The 17,299-nt window shown below is 39.7% G+C and overlaps 1 protein-coding gene across 5 annotated transcripts in view; it reads right to left on the bottom strand.

Moving 5' to 3' along the window:
- The window catches only part of Akap9 (A-kinase anchoring protein 9), a 142,505-nt gene that overhangs the window by 98,085 nt on the left and 27,121 nt on the right, over positions 1–17,299 (bottom strand). For all 5 annotated transcript variants that reach the window (XM_076913077.1, XM_076913076.1, XM_034519015.1 and 2 more), the window contains 4 exons: positions 13,002–15,365; positions 4,149–4,362; positions 2,150–2,223; positions 883–1,018 (listed from right to left, as the gene is read on the bottom strand). In XM_076913077.1, coding sequence (XP_076769192.1) covers positions 883–1,018; positions 2,150–2,223; positions 4,149–4,362; positions 13,002–15,365 — 2,788 coding nt within the window. The remainder of the gene's footprint in view (positions 1–882; positions 1,019–2,149; positions 2,224–4,148; positions 4,363–13,001; positions 15,366–17,299) is intronic.

The following is a 17,299-nucleotide window of genomic DNA, read 5'->3' as shown; positions in this document are numbered from 1 at the left end:
AAGCTGCTGACCCCTGTGGTTGAATTAGGAAAGGCTGAAGAAAGCTGAGGAGGAGGGCAACTCTGTAGGAGGACCAAAGCAGTCTCAATTAATCTGGACCCCCAAGATTTTCCAAACACTGAACCATCAAAAAGGCAGTGTACACCAGCTGATATGAGGCCCCCAACACTTCCACAGCAGAGGACTGCCGGGTCTGTGTTCAATCAGAGACGATGCACCTAACCCTCAAGAGACTGGAGGCCCTAGGGAATTTAGAGGTCAGCTGGTACGGGGATGGGGGTAAGGACAGCCTTGTGGAGACAGGGGGTGGGTTGGATGTATGGGATGTGGAACGGTCAGAGGGTGGACGGGGCGGGGGACTAAAATCTGGAGTGTGAAAAAATAAATAAATATTTTTTAAAAGAAAGAAGGAAGGAAGGGAGGGAGGGAGGGAGGGAGGGAGGGAGGGAGGGAAGGAAGAAGGGAGGGAGGGAGGGAGGAAGGAAAGGCATACACCACCACACCTGCCAAAGGTTATTTTTTAATATATCTTAATTCTCAATTTTTAATCTACTTTAAAAATTATAAACCATTAATATAAGCTTAGTAACTCTAATTTTTAAAGATTAGGATCTACAGTTAAAATAGTTAACAGAAAGAATTAGAATAAAAAATAGATTGGAATGAAGAAATCAAGGAGAAAGAAACAAGAAAAAAAGAGTATTTAAATTATCTATATAGTATGATTGTTACACTATAAAGACTAAAATAATATACTAAATATGAATTTCATGGCTAAAAATAAGATACTAAGAAAACTTACTTATATTAATTAAAGTTAAGTTTATAAGCAATTGGCGTAAGCAAAGTCACTACTGTTTAACAGTATAGCAAGCTCTTTACCTTGAACTTCGTATCTATACTCTTGTAATTCTGGGCTTTGATTTTGAGAAGTGTAAACACCAGAATTCTCTTTCTCTTCTCTATTCATTTCACATTTTAAAGGAGTATAGCATTCATCGAAAACATTGTTTAGGGTCTGTTAACAAAATTGAATATTTTAAATTAAAATTTTAAATTCTTCTCCTAAATATTAGAAAACATTAACCTAAAGGCAAAAGGTCAAAATAGTGTGAATGGAATCTGAATTTCCTCTCCCTCTACATATGAAATCAATCTACAGAAAAAACACATTTCTCTTTCACATGAAATTATTCTTTTATCAGGAAAATACTGATACTCTTAATTATAGAAAATACTATGGATTTTTTTCTGTTTTCTTTGAATACTGACATGTATCATGAAGTGTAAGCAGTCACTCCTGCTCTGTACTCATGTAAGCATGGCTCCTACTCTGACGTGACTGCTCTGCCTTGAAAATATCTCATTACTCTGTCAACTATCCTTGAACAAGTATCACAAGGAGAGAAAGTCCAAAGATGACAGAAAGGTCTGTCAAAGCAACCAAAATGATAATATTATCAAGGAGGAGATTACACTGCTGTCCTTTCTGTAGTCTGTATAAGCACAAAGTTAAAAAATCCAGCACAATGTTCTCCAGAGAAATAGAAAATTCATCACGCATGACATCATTTCATGTTACTTGGGCCTGATAAGCCAGCCGTCCAAGTTAGTTTTACCTTTGTCCCTCACACAACTAGAAATAACCACCAATGATTTAAAAGCTAATTTTAGAATTGTTTCTATTTCTTGCACGGTCACTAACTGGGCATACTGACATCCGCCACAGCCACAAAGGTAAACGTTTAGCACATTAGCAACCTTGATGAGCAAACTCTTTCCCTGGGAGGGAAAACAGACCTCCCAGACAAGAACAAGGATTACAGAGTCTGCACTATTAGGGACACAACTTATGTCAATTTCTCTGTTCCTTTTCTGTGATACCAGGGAATGAATTCAAGACCTCAAACACAGCAGACGAGCGCTGGCTCAGAGTTGCATCCTTAGCTCTGAATTCCTATTGTCCCAATCTGCCTGTCAGGAAAACGTCAAATGCTCATGTTATGCGTAGAACTCAGGAATACTTCATAAGTACAGTTCTAGATGCAAGACATTTGGGAAACGTGAGTGCATAATTCTGTCATTAAATCAGTAGCAATGTACATTTTGGTACCTCTCACCTAAAACCACTTCTAAAGTAACATCTTACCTTCGAAATGTGAAAGCATTTCTCAGACACTGCCTTTTGAAGTCGTTCAATGAGCACCTGTAAAGGCTCATCACCTAGCAGAAAACACACCAAACGTCAGTCATTTGTTGCACGTTAAGTAACACTGTCACATTTTACTGCCATCACCGAAGCGTCCCTAGAACAAGACACATTTCAATTTCTTCCAAATGTATTTTCCATTGTGCAATGTAGCTGTCTCAGATAAATTTTTAAGATTTGCAATTTCTACTCTGTAAAAGGGTTTTTGCATTCAGGATTCTACATTCCAGCATAAGAAATACATCTGTATACTTATCCATTAAATACATCCTTGCAAACCTCAAAACTCACAAACCAGTTGTTATCTTTTGCTCAGGGACAGAGTTCAATGGTAGGGTACTTTGACTAGTATGTGCAAGCCCTGGGTTTCAGCTCTAGTACTGCAAAATTAAATTCATTAATTAATTATTAAATATATATTTTCTGTTCTTCCTCTTTTCAGAATTACTAATCACTACTCACTAAAGTGCTTCATCACCTGACAGAACAATCAACTGTCAACAGAAAACACTAGAAAATCTATCTGAGGAGGTATCAATACAAACAATGCTTGCAAAATCTTACTGAATTAAAAAAAAAATAACTCTGGAAATGAAAAACCGGCTTCCTTCTTTAAGTGACTCTTGAAATCTTAACTTTGTTCACTAGAGCAATTGCACTGGAGACTTAAGTACCTCACTCCTGATGGTAAATATGGGAGCCAGGGGGGGCCAAAGGACAGGAAGCCAGAGCAAAAAAATGATAGAACTCTCACCAACAGCTGCCATACCACAGCTTCTGTCTTCCACAGTGGTCTCTCCAATGTCCTTCCCAAAGCACCTCAAGGTTGTCTGCTTACCCTCGTCTCCAGGGTGTCTTACTCTACTTCTTGCCTTGGGCCTCTGATCTTTCAGCTTCATGTATTTTTATTTTTAGCCTAAATGTCCCCCCCAGGTTTTAGACTACTCCTTTCAGCCGATTAGTGACTATTTCTTTCCCAAGTTAACACATATACTTAACGCACAATGTTCTAAGCTGACTATATTACTTGTCTATGGTCTGCTCCTCTTTGTGACTGAAACCTCATAGGCAAGAAACTTCAAGATTATTTTCAACTCCTTCCATCTTTGCTGCTGCTATAAATTGCTAGCGATTGCGATTAGCTCTAACTGTTAAGCTTCACTGTCATTCTGTTTCTGGTCTCAAGGATATTTAGCCCAACATTTTATTGGGGTTATAGCTAAGGTTGTGTAACTGATTTCCCCATCGATTATTTAATTTTTCCCAATTAAGCACACTGGTGTCCTCTTAAATAAAAATATCACTGTTGCTTCTTCTACTTAAAATCCCACAGTGGGACTGTCTTATCAGAAGGCGGAAGCTCAAGCATACTCCTTGGAGGTATAGGAATCTAAGCAGCCACTCACCACTGCCTCCAGCTCATCTCCCACTACTTTCTACACAGCCTAAACTTTCAGTTCTCCAAAATGGGTCTCTTTACAGGTCTATACTTAACACTTCAGAAACATCTCTCAGTTCCCAAGCCAGCTGCTCCTGCTCCATCTTCACAGAACACTCAACTCCTCTCCTTCCTCCCTCCATTCTTACTATTCATCCTGGAGGTCAACTGGATTATTAGTTAGTCTGGGACACTTCAGGTAATAGTATAGCCAATGATATACATATGCCCTAGACAGACGGACAAAGTCTCTCTACTGGTGGCTCAGTGTGTACGGTTCAGAAGTTCTCAGTCCATTTTCCAGGCACTTTCTGAATGGATTATATTTCCATGAGAAAATGAGGCAGTAAGCTTTGCTCTCTTGGGCACCTCAGGGACATGAATAAACAAATGATGTAAAGCCTCCTTACCCCTCGGGGCCTGAGACAAAGTCAGAATTACAAAACAATGCTTTGAACGGATGCTTCCTTGTTTTGTGGAAGTTAGGAAGATGCTGGTTACCTGTCTCCTGTATTTTAACATTCTGGAGCTGGCACTGGTGTATTTTATGAAGTTCTTCCATCTTTTTCTGTTGAGCGGAAACAAGCTCATCCTTGAGGCTGCACAGCGCCTCCTCTCTTTCCTTTTCCATGTACGCACGGACCTGATCCGCATGAGTGGAATAAACCACAAACAGGCATATGCGCTGGGCTTCCATCTGCAGCCTTAAATCATCCTTAAAGTGAACAGACAGAACATGAGAAAGAATGCACAGAACAGCTTAGCTTCTGTATTCTTTGCATGTACTGGACCTCAAAGGAGAACACATGTCATAGTTTTAAAACACATGTGATGGAGCTGGCCTGCTTTATGGTCTTCTTCCAGATGCACCGACCTACTTGTCTTTCTCAAGAAAGACCGTGGTAGGTTTTTATTTATTAACTCAGTGTAGTCATATATTGGGATAGTTGGTATAACTAGCAAGATTTTAATCTTTTAAATAATATTTTACATGCTACAGAATGAAAACAATGTAAATAAACACCAATGTACACAAATCTCAAATTAACAAATCCCAATGTTATCATTTTATTTTTTTTCTTCTAGATCATCTATAGCTCCTTAGATTTAGAAAGAAAACACTAGAGACAAAATTGAATTCATGATGTCCGATTATTCCTTGCCCACAAGCAACTGTTACCAAAACTCTGGAATGTGTCTACTATCATTTTCCAGGGTATATGTAAATAGCACATTATATTGTATTGAAATAAAGGCATTTATTTTGCAAATTTCTTTGCATTTTAATATAAAATATCAAAATATAAAAAAATGCTGCTGAAATCAATCCATATGTGACAGGTTAATTGATTTTGATTGTAGTGTAGTGTAAATGAACAATCCACGACTGGACCATTTCCTTTGTGAAGACCAAGTGAATTTTCATAAGCTTGGGTCCTTTAAACCAAAAAGCAGTAAATTATTACAAATATCCACCTAAGACAAGTGAGTAAATGTTTTGCTAGTGAGCTGTCCAGCATGTATCAGACTCATCAGGAATTCTTGCTGACACATGTCCATGGTATCTGTCCTCTGACCTGATTCAAGAAGCTTAAGAAACACTAGCCCTGCCTGTTCCCAAAAGGGCTGCTGCTTTCCCATGAGCACACTCAGTTACCCAGGAATGTAACTGCTGCTCACAGTTATATTTTGCCAATGTAATGGCAATAAAATGCTATTTTACTCATATGAATTTGTAAGGTTAAAATACTTTTTATGTTCCTTTGTGATTTTAGTTTCTTTTCTGAGACACCTATCTCTTCATATCTCTTCATATAATAAATATTTTGTATTTCCTCAGGTATTTACATTACATTTATAGTCCTTTGTTTGTAACATATGTGGAAAATATCTGGTCTGAGTAATTAAACATGTTTTAGGTATTGTTCATAAAGGAAATATCAAATTCTAAATGTTTACCTTTGACCTTGTTCTTTTTAATTAAAGGCTTCCTCTGTCTTAAGATCATAATTCTACTTTACTTACATCTTTCTGTCTACTATGTCTTTAACTAACCTAGAGTTAACTTTTCCTAAAAAGTAAGGATTTAATTCTCCAATGTAAAAACAATTCTCTTAAGGCATTCATTGAATTTTCTGAGCCTTCTCACTGTCTTGGCTTGTTGATTCAAGTCTCTTCTCACCAGAATACCTTCCCATGTACTCTGTACAAGAGAGAGACTAACCAACTCACCTTTGGGATATTCCTTTACATTAAAGTATATAAAAAGCAGCCCAAGACGATGTGGACTAGGTCTTTAATGTCTTGTGTAAGTTTCAATCATCGTATCTACAGTTTAACATTTTATCTTACTTGTTCATAGTCTTTGTCATTTATTTGTATTATATTGACTGGCGAGGAACTCTAAAAACACTCTTGGAAAGAGTAACAGTGACAGTGACTGCTCTAGTCCCTGCCTTGCCTTCACTGGGAATGCTTCTAATCATCACATCAGAAACCCTTAGCAATCTGTAAGGCAAAGGACACTGTCAAAAAGACAAAACGGCAACCAACAGATTGGGAAAAGATCATTACCAATCCTACATCCGATAGAGGGCTAATATCAAATATATACAAAGAACTCAAGAAATTAGATGCCAAACAACAAAATAACCCCATTAAAAATGGGGTACAGAGCTAAACAAAGAATTCTCAACTGAGGAAACACGAATGGCCCAGAAGCACCTTAAGAAATGCTCAACATCCTTAGTCATCAGGAAAATGCAAATCAAAACAACCATCTCACACCAGTCAGAATGGCTAAGATCAAAAATTCAGGTGATAGTAGATGCTGGCGAGGATGTGAAGAAAGAGGAACACTCCTCCATTGTTGGCGGGGTTGCAAGCTGGTACAACCACTCTGGAAGTCAGTCTGGCGGTTCCTCAGAAAATTGGACATAGCACTACCTGAGGACCCAGCTATACCACTCCTGGGCATATACCCAGAAAATGCCCCAACATATAACAGACATATGCTCCACTATATTCATAGCAGCATTATTTATAATAGCCAGAAGCTGGAAAGAACCCAGATGCCCTTCAACAGAGGAATGGATACAAAAAATGTGGTACATTTTCACAGTGGAGTATTACTCAGCTACTAAAAATAATGAATTCGAGAAATTCTTAGGTAAATGGATGGAACTAGAAAATATCATCTTGAGTGAGGTAACCCAATCACAAATGAACACACATGGTATTTACTCACTGATAAGCGGAGATTAGCCCAAAAGTTTGAAACAACAAAGATCAACTAACAGACCACATGAAGCTCATGAAGAAGGAAGAACAAGTGTGGATGCCTAGGTCTTTCTTAGAAGGAGTAACTAAACACCCAAGGGAGCAAATATGGAGACAAAGTGTGGGACAGAAACTGAAGGAGAGGTTGTAGGGAGACCATTCCACCTGGGTATTCATCCCATGTGCATTCAACAAAAATAGACGCTGATATGGATGACAGGAAGGGAAAGCTGACAACAGCCTGATAAGGCTGTCTCCTTAGAGGTCCCCCAGAGTCTGACATACCCAGAGGCAGATACTTGAAGCTAACCATTAATCTGATCAAAGGTTCCCAATGGAGAAGTTAGAGAGTAAACTGAAGGAGCTGAAAGGGTTGGTGGCCACATGAGGAGAGCAACAATACCAACCAGCCAGAGCTCCCCAGGGTCTAAACCACCAGCCTAGGAGCACATATGGAGGGACACATGACTCCAGCTGTATATGTAGGGGAGGATGGCCTTGTTGGGCATAGGTGGGAGAAGAGATCTTTGGTCCCATGAAGGCTGAACACTGAGTGGGGAAGGGGGAGAATCTGAGGGTGGGACGGGGGAGTGGGGGGTAGGTGGGTGCACACCTCATAGAAGCAGAGGAGGGGGGATGGGATAAGGGGTTCCTGGGTGGTGGGGGGAATGTGGTAAGGCGATAAAATTTGAAATGTAAATATTATATCCAATAAAAGAGGGGGAAAAAAAGAAAAGAGGTTAGAACCAACATCCTTAATAAAATGCCAGCCCTCTTAAAAAAATTATCTTGATACTAAAATTTGTTTTGAGAATTGTATATTGCAGAATGATCAGCCTTGGTGTATCTACTCATCAAGCAAGCTGGGCAGACCTGCTCAAACCTCTGAGGTCCTGGAATTCCATCTGGATGCACTGAAGACACAGCATCAGAGGCTTATCAATTTACTCTCCCCCCCCACCACTCCTCTTCTAATATCTCAACACCCATAATCAGCTTGAAGAAGCTAATGAAGAGTCAGCGCCCCTATTCCCTGGGCTTGGGGACTGAGGTGGTAAATGTTTGGCTGTCTTTCTAGGGAAAAGTAGTGGTTTTGTGGGAATAGAGATGATTAGCTAGGATTTATTGCATAGCCATAACCTATTGGTAGAAATCTGTACAATTATTATCAAGATGAAGATATAAATTCTTAAATTTCACAATTTACTTTGATTACAATTTTTAAGGTTTTCATTGGTACGAGCTTCTTACTGATATAAAAGTGAGATGAATATTGTTACTCTCATAGGCATTGTACCAGTATAACACAGTTAGGAATATAAGGCTTAGACCCAGTCCTTCTTTAACTTTTTTAACAGAGTTGAGATGGTTAGCCTGTGAGTTAAGGGACTATAACAAATTCATGGCTTGGAGTTTATTGTTAGGGTATTTTCTATGTTTTATTTAGAAATAGCTCAGAGGAGTTAACAGACAACAGTCCAGATTACCTTACATGGATAGTTGGTTTTCAAAACATCAGAAATCCTTAGAATTGACATGACAAACATTTCAGTATTAATGTTCATTTTCATTAGAGACCTGTCTGCTCCTGACAGCTTCCTGTATTGAATTCTAAGAAGAAATTGAGCATCTTTGGAGTTACTCCAGTTGTGGTAAGACAGCCACTAGACAAGAATTGCCTCTTTCCATCTACAGACAAATTATTGTCCAGAAAAGGACACACTTGCAGAATAGTCGACTGATTATATCTGCCTAGACAGAGTAATCAGCCCTTAATAATTCTGCAGCACTAAGGTCTGTCAGATGATCCTGGGCCAGAAGGCAGAAGAACAGATGCTTCAATGTTTTGTAGTAGAGGGAGTGTCCAGGTGTTCAGAGGTCTCTATAAATTGGCTAAGGTTTAGAAGCTATGCTTTGTGCTTCCCACAATTATAGTTAACTCAGTCATTCTGGATTTCTGACAGGGTTGAAAACTTATAGTCTCATAGCCAATCCTGGCTATTTACCTTGAGAGAAAAGATTTGAGTGGATGGTTTTCAGCTGACATTCATTCTAAAACCAAGGAAAAAGCCAGGTTCAGAACTAAATGTTTTAGTTAGGATAGATGACAGAGGTTCTGGTTAGTCAACAAAATGATAGACTGGGTATTAGGATTATCTTGTACCTCACTGGTACAGATTGGCATAATTATGCTCTAACTGTATTTTGAGAGAAAAGTTTTATTTTAACAGGAAGGGTGTTATGTAGGAGGAGCTAAGGTGGGAGGAGTACTGAGAGGAAGAGAAGGAATAAGGAGAGGAGGAGAAGAAGGAGGGGAGAAGCTAGGTGATGAGAGAGAGAAAGAGAGGGGGAGACAGGGAGGCAGATGTTCACATGTCTCCACCAGTCAAAGATAGTTGATATATCTAGGTTGGGTAGTGGGTTACACCTCTGATTGAGCATTACCAAACTTATAAAGCCTTTGATTAATATTTTTTAAAAAATGTATAAGTGCAAAAAGGAAAAGGGGGCAAGGGATAGGGGTTTCCTAAGGGGGGGGGGATGGGGAAAAGGGATGGCATCTGAAGTGTAAATAAAATATCCAATAAAAAATGAAAAAATAAAATGAAAAAAAATTGTATTTATATTTTTGAAATAAAAAAAGAAACCCTTAGCAATTGTTCCTTTTATACCTTACTTCCTAAAATTTTCTTTGTCTGTCTGTCTTTCTGTTGTTGTTGTTGTTGTTGTTAAAAACTGTAAATGAACTTGTAACTTTTGAAGATTCTTTTCCAACAATATTTAAAATGATCAGAATGTGGAGATTAAGTAAACAGAATTATCAGACGCTGAATAATTCTTCCATTCTTGAGGATAACCTCATAATCATTTAATAAGAATTCATGCAGGCTCATTCATAAATGAATTACTCTGTGATTTCTTTTCTAGCCATTCCTGCCAGATCTTTATCTCAGTACTAAGCAGACTCAAGGGGTCAACTCCTTCCTTCCTTTCTCATCCCACCTTAGGAAGGCCCTGCACTCCCCCGAGCTTGAGAGCCACATGCACAGTGGTCATGGTAGAGCACTTTTACTTGGAGAGCTGAGAAAGAAAGCTGATCACAGTTCTAGATTCTGTAACATTATTAGCTTACTAAAGCGGTGTATTTCTATGTTAATTAGTTTGGGTAATTTACATGTTTTCATCAGCAGAGTTTATTTATAGCATCCTTTGTTTTATCTGTGCTTCTCTCTTGATGATGTTCTTGGGAATCTAACAACTGCAACCTACAGATCTTTTCAACTCATAAATCATCAGACGTCTTCAAACCTTCCCTTTTGGTTATTTCAAATTCACTTATTTCTGCTCTAAATTTGCTATTTTCTTCTACCTACTTTCTTTAAGTGTAGATACTTAGATGATATTTTATGTTTCTGACTAGCCTAGTGAGTTTTCACTGTGAACTGGATTGGAGATACATAAAACAGACTAATACTTCACATTAAGTATTTTCCTTCAGAAATTAACATTTTTGTTTATCCAGGTCTTGTCCTTCATTCACATACAGCACGGTTGTCACTGCTTGTTTATATTTTAGGATGAGGTCTTGCTACATGGTTGATTCTGCTCTGGGTGCTGGGATTATGAGCATAGGTACCACACCCAAGCATATGACACATTTTTGATTCAATTTTTTACATTGTTTTACTTTAAATTTTTTAATTCTTTTCCTTACTTTCTTATTAAATTACACCTGTGAATTATGACAGTCATCTTTCTCTCCACTGATGCCATGTATCTCTTTGTATTTACAATGGTTAGGACTCGTTTTCTTCCTCTGAGGAGTTCTACTTTGTTTTACTATTAACACTTGAAGAACAGGCTTTATTTTCCTTCTTAAAAATTACAATTTTGTATGAAATTTACTCTAGATTCCTGAGGTCTCCCACACAGGACTCTGAGGAGCAGCAAACTGTTAGTTCTTCCTGTGCTTCCCCATCTCTTCCAATTCAAACATGCTTCACTCTGTGGTCTCTCAGCTTAAAAAATGATCAATTTCTGCCATGCCCCTGGCTGCCTTTGCATTCCAACACTGGGGAGACTTTCTGTAAAGTTTCTCTTTCTCATTTTAACCAAATGTATTAAACTAACAAACAAACAAACACACTTCAAATGTATTTTGTTTCCATTTAAAAGAAAGCCTGTGGTGGCCATATTTATTTTAATTTTAGTGAGAGACAGTATCAAGAGCAGGGCAGCTAAAGTTGTAGGTCACATCCTCCCCTATTTAAGAAATTAAAATGTTATTTAACACCTCTGGGGTAATTACAACACATACTTTTCAAAACAATTCCACATGTTTAGTCATTAATTAGTAATTTGAATTACTTGATTATTTTTCAATAAAACATTTCTTTTTAGGTGCATTGATGGTCTGCCTGCAGTGTGTCTGTGAGATGCCATGTGGGCGCTGCGAATTGAACTGGGGCCCTCTTGCATAGCAACCAATGCTCTTAACCACTAAGCCATCTCTCCAGCCCGAATTTCTTGATTCTATGCAGGTTATTATAAAAGTAAATTATCTCTATATTTGATATAAGATTGCCAATGGGATTAAAAGTCATCAGAAATGAAGACAAACTTCCCATAGCTTCCTACCTAGAATGAAATCTGAGCTTCCTACATCTTCCATTCTTTTTCAGCTTTGCTTTATCCTCTGGGCTCCTTTCAGAGCCAACCACTCAGGCCTGGAGCCTGGCCCTAAAGCTCACCCGCATCTTTCAACTGCTATAATTTCCCCATTATACAGAGCTCAGTTTAAAGGCTAACTCCTCCAAAAGACCTGTCCTGATCTCTGTACTCTCCTGCCCCAGACTGTACTTCCTCACGGACCTAACACTGTTTCTATCTACCCTTTGTGCTTTCCATTTGGGACCTGCTCCCCTCCAGAACATGCTTCTGAGACCAGTACTCATCTCTCGCTCACTACTGTATGCATATCTGGAGTAATTCAATAAACATGTATTCCACTAACAGAAAAACACATAAAACTTTAGTTAGCATTATTATACTGTAAATAACCTACCAGAACTGTCCTGGTTTTCCTAGCATCAGTATTTACCAAATGTAAGTTATTAGGAATGACTCATTATTAGTCACAGTCTTCGTTAGCATTACTTGACAACAGTTTAGAGTCAACAGAGAAGAGATGAGAAGGTCTCAATTCAAATATTGCTCAGATTAGACTGGCCTATCTGTGGGTGATCATCTTGTTAACTGATGTAGGAGCCCACTGTGGACAGCACCATTATGTGGGCAGGAAGTCCAAGCTATACAAGAAAAGTAGGCAAGTGTGAGCCAGGGAGTAAGCCAGCAAGCGTCACTCCTCTATGGTTTTGTGATTGAGTTTCCGCCCACACTTCTGGACTGTGACCCGGAAGTATAAACCAACCACAATATTCTCCTCTCCCAAGCTGCTTTGGTCAGCTTTACCACAGCACCAGAATGAAACCAGAACACTTATTATATGCATTTTTAAGATCCTGACTTATATTGGGAGTTAACAGTATTTTTTTCTCACTCACATATAAGACTCAAAAACTCTAGGCCTTAAACCTCACCTCTCAGAAATATAGTTTCGTAATAACTGAGTAATTCACAGAGCAGTAGAAAACTTAAGAGTTTTGTTTTGTTTTGTTTTGTTTTACAATTCTGGGATTCTAACTGAAAACTTGAAATTTCATACTAGAAAACAACAGTATGAAATACTCTAAAAAATAATAGGTACTAAAGCCAAGTGATTACAATGTAAAAATGAGACCAAGTCTCTCAACAGTAACTCTTCTCTTTAAAAAGAAAGAACAAATGTAAAGAGGCTGCACCTAACTTATTTTCTAAGCAGCCTATATATGAGATTAGTTGAACGGGAGGCAGCAATATTTAAGTAAAACTGACAACTGACTAGCAGAAACGGAGAGTCACATGTCAGGGTTCACCTTCCCGCCCTGTGAGGACATGGATTTCTGTTTCCTAGAAGTGACAGCTGCTGTGGTGTAACCCTGTTCCCTGTGATTTTAGGAGAGCACGTGGACATACCTGCTCGGCTCTGAGGGCATGAAGCTCTTGCCGGAGTTTCTCACTTTCACGTGGTTCAACTGCCGCACACAATGGTTTTTTTGTTCTTGTTGACAAAAGCAACTGCTCTCTCCCACTTTCTTTAAAGGGAATTTTATCTTCTATCATTGGTTTTGATTCTTCTGCCAAATCTTCACTGATTTTAGAAACAGATCCCTGAGCCTCGCCGACCATCCCCATCACAAGCCCAGCTTGGTAAGAACTCATCTGCGCAGGGCAGGCAGCGGCGTTTTCTGCTCCATCAGGGTTGGCGAGAAGCTCTAGCTGTCCACATCTCAGTAAAAGCTGTTCCTTCTCTTGCTTTAAGGCTCTCACCTCCTCACTTAGAGAATCAATCGTACCATGTGTCTGCTTTAGTTGTTCAGAAAGACCAGAGACTTTCTCTGAGAGCTCCAACTTTTCTCGCTTCGTTACTTCCAGCTTCTCCATCAGCTCTGTTGTATCTTTTTCTAGAACTTCACCAACTTCCAGCGACTCAGATGGGAAAGCTCTGTCGGTAGCAAATCCAGAACTCCTCCCCTCCGGCGCGGCTGGGCTTCCTCTCTGCGAGCGCAGCTCTTCCTCCAGCGCTCTCAGCTTACTTTGATACTCCAAGGCCTGCTTGGTCTGTGTGTCTTCTAAGTCGTCTCTTATCTTGAGAAGACACGAATACTCCCTCTGTAACTCCTGATAGTTAACTTCGAAGTTCTTTTCAGCAAACGCGAATGTATTCTTTTGCTTCTCCATCTCCTCATTTAGATGAAGGCACTGCTGTCTAAGGTCCTCTTTTTCCTGCCTGAGCCGCTCTACTTGTCCTTGCCACCCCGAGTCTTCCTCCGACCTGCATGAGCTAGGATCTACGGCAATTAATCTTTCCTCTTGGTCCGAACGGGTGTACATTTTCAACATGTCTTCAAGCACTTTCTTCTCATCTTTAAGAAGACTGTTCTCTGCGTCCAGCTGTGCACATTTTTCTTGAAGGTCATCTTCCTTCTCCTTCAGTTGTTTCTCCAATTGTTCCGTTTTAAGTTGTAACTCCTGAACTTCCTGCTCAAGGGTACCTTTTTCCTTTTCTTCTTGTCTGAGGATTTCAATCTCTTTTTGCAGTTCGTTGATCTGAAGATTCATTTCTTCTGATTTTGAATTAACAAGGTGTTCCTGCAGATCTCTTAGCTTGGAGTTTTCCAGAATTAACTGATTCTGCTGGGTTATTAGGTTGTCTGTTTCGAACTGCATACTTTCCACCTTCCTATTCATTTCATTTTGTAAGCCGTCTATCTGTTGCTTGTAGTGAATGCCCAAATTATCTTTAAGCTTTTCAATATTTATTCGATGCTCAACTTCTAAATCTTCTTTGAGTTTAGACAGTTCTTCCTCGTGACTGAAGAGGAGCTGTGTCCTCAGCCTCTCCAGTTCAGCTTCTTGGGATTCCGCCATTCTGTCTAGCACTGCGTTTTTTTCTTTTTCTAGCATTTCAAGTTTTATTTTGTAGTTTGTAATCTCAGCTTCGTGCTTGACTTCGAGTTCCTTCCTGGATTCGGAGGCGGCAACGATCTCAGCTTTTAAGTCCTCCACGGTGCTCAGGGACTTGCGGGCATCGCTCAGTCTGTTTTCCTGCTCTGCTATCGTCTGTCTAGCTTTCTGAACCTGCTCTCTTAAAAACCTTACCTCTTCTAAGAGGTCTCTGGCCTGACTCTGTAGCGCTGAGTTTTCTCCCAGAACTGCCCCAAGCTCTCCCTTGAGTTTTTCCTTTTGAGCATGCGTATCCTGTAATCTGACATTGAGCTCATTTATGGCCGCATTCATTAAATTCACTTGTTCTTTACTGACTGTAGTACTTGCATCTGACTTGAAGGTGTTCTCTATCTCTCTTTTATGTTGGGATTTGAGCTCCTCTATCTGAGACATGTGCTGTTTTATCAGCTCTTGTTTCATTTGCACTATCTGCTTCCCGTACATCTCATCCAGCTCTGCTTGGAGATGACTTAATTTCCGTTGGGTTTCTTGTTCCATCCTTCGCACGGTGCCACTTTCTAGCTGGCTATCTTTAAGGTTTTTCTTCTGGAGTTCTTCAACAGTCCTCATTAGCTCTTTGATTTCCTCTGAACACTTTCGCTCGTGTTGCTGAGAGGTGACCAGTTCTAGTTTCAGGCTTTTGATCTCCTGATCCTTTTCTGTGACCTGTTCTTGTAACTGTCCTAGTAATTCATCAGCAGTCGTGACTTTCTTCCTTAACTCGACAGTTCTCTTCTCTTCTTCTAGTACTCTTGTATTCAACTCATCAATGACTGCCTGCTTTTCCTGTACTTCTTTTGTATTTAAGTTTTCTACTTTTCTGTCTTTTTCCTTCAGAGGGAAAAAAAAAAAAAAAAAGAAAGAAAACATAAGACCTTCTGGTAACTTGTCATGCTTTTACATCACTCCAAAAAAAGTAACTGCTGTATCCACCCCTCAGTTGTTCCCAGGATATGACTTGTGCATGTAGATACTGATGACAAATACACAGCTCTGACTTTCTTAGGAAAGCTGATGTGCTTAGCAGATATGAGTACTAGGTTCTCCCAGCACAGCCAAAACAGAATGAAAAAAAAAAAAAAAAAAAAAAAAAAAAAAACCTCCTGCTAGGCTGACAAGATGGCTCTGATGACCTGAGGTAAGCCTCCTGACAAATACAAAATAATTCTAATAAATTTTAAAACTTACTAAATCTTTGCTAAGCCATTATATGTTCACTTTTTAATCATTAACTGCTTACTATCCCAATTATTTAATATTTTGATAGCTAACTGTAATACTGCATACTTTCTCAATATCCTCAGAAAAAAATTTAAAATGAGTTCCAGTTACTCCTATTAACTGTAGTGATCTGAAGGTGTTCCAATGACAAGGGCTATGCAATAAGAGAAAAAAATCTCCTGTGAGTCTGCTCCTGTGAGTCTGAGTGTGCTCCTGTGAGTCTGAGTCTGCTCCTGTGAGTCTGAGTGTGCTCCTGTGAGTCTGAGTGTGCTCCTGTGAGTCTGAGTGTGCTCCTGTGAGTCTGAGTGTGCTCCTGTGTGTCTGAGTGTGCTCCTGTGAGTCTGAGTCTGCTCCTGTGAGTCTGAGTGTGCTCCTGTGAGTCTGAGTCTGCTCCTGTGAGTCTGAGTGTGCTCCTGTGAGTCTGAGTCTGCTCCTGTGAGTCTGAGTCTGCTCCTGTGAGTCTGAGTCTGCTCCTGTGAGTCTGAGTCTGCTCCTGTGAGTCTGAGTCTGCTCCTGTGAGTCTGAGTCTGCTCCTGTGAGTCTGAGTGTGCTCCTGTGAGTCTGCTCCTGTGAGTCTGAGTCTGCTCCTGTGAGTCTGAGTCTGCTCCTGTGAGTGTGAGTGTGCTCCTGTGAGTCTGAGTGTGCTCCTGTGAGTCTGAGTGTGCTCCTGTGAGTCTGAGTCTGCTCCTGTGAGTCTGAGTGTGCTCCTGTGAGTCTGAGTCTGCTCCTGTGAGTCTGAGTCTGCTCCTGTGAGTCTGAGTCTGCTCCTGTGAGTCTGAGTCTGCTCCTGTGAGTCTGAGTCTGCTCCTGTGAGTCTGCCTTAACTTCAATGTTGAACATTTATGTGGCATCTACATTAACTATAGTCTATGGCATAATATGCAAAACTGCAATTTCAGTTCAAACAGAAACTTGAAAACAGAAAAGAAACTTTTCCCGAGTTGCCATTTGGGGTCAGTTATGTAACTGGCTAACAGCTAAGCCCAGACGAACACAAGCATAGTCGTTATTACAATCACATCAAAGCAACAAGTTGAGCAGAACCTAGACAGAGTTTTGGATCTGTTATTTCCTTATCTCTGTGAGTAAAGGATTCAGACCCAAATACTAAGCATAAACTAAAATCTACAGAACTAGTCAGAGCTATTATAAGCAGGTGAGTTATATTGTTTTTGACAAACATAACTCAAATTCTGAGTGAATGTATAACACTTCCAAAGCCAAAAATGACAAAACCCAGACAGAAGAATGTTATCTGACAAAGTGCTGGAGTGCTTCTCTCAGTACAGTTCAAGGAAAAGACCAAGGCCTTTTAGAACAATGCCCCTCTAGAAAAACCATACCCTGAGCCTAGTGTGTGTGTGTATTCACAGTACTCCAAAGACAGAAGGAGCTCCCAACCATGACCAATATAAATACTCAATTTAAAAACAAGTGTTGGAAGCATGTGGTACATAGGACTAAAGAATTGCAGCTCACAGGTATAAACTTCACTCTTCTCGATGAGATACATGCACCAGTTCATCTCAGTCTAATGCCGTACC

The sequence above is a fragment of the Arvicanthis niloticus genome, chromosome 15 (assembly GCF_011762505.2).
Source record: "Arvicanthis niloticus isolate mArvNil1 chromosome 15, mArvNil1.pat.X, whole genome shotgun sequence".
Taxonomy (NCBI): domain Eukaryota; kingdom Metazoa; phylum Chordata; class Mammalia; order Rodentia; family Muridae; genus Arvicanthis; species Arvicanthis niloticus.
The sequence above is the reverse complement of the archived record's forward strand: the minus strand, read 5'-3'. Positions and strand labels throughout refer to the sequence as shown.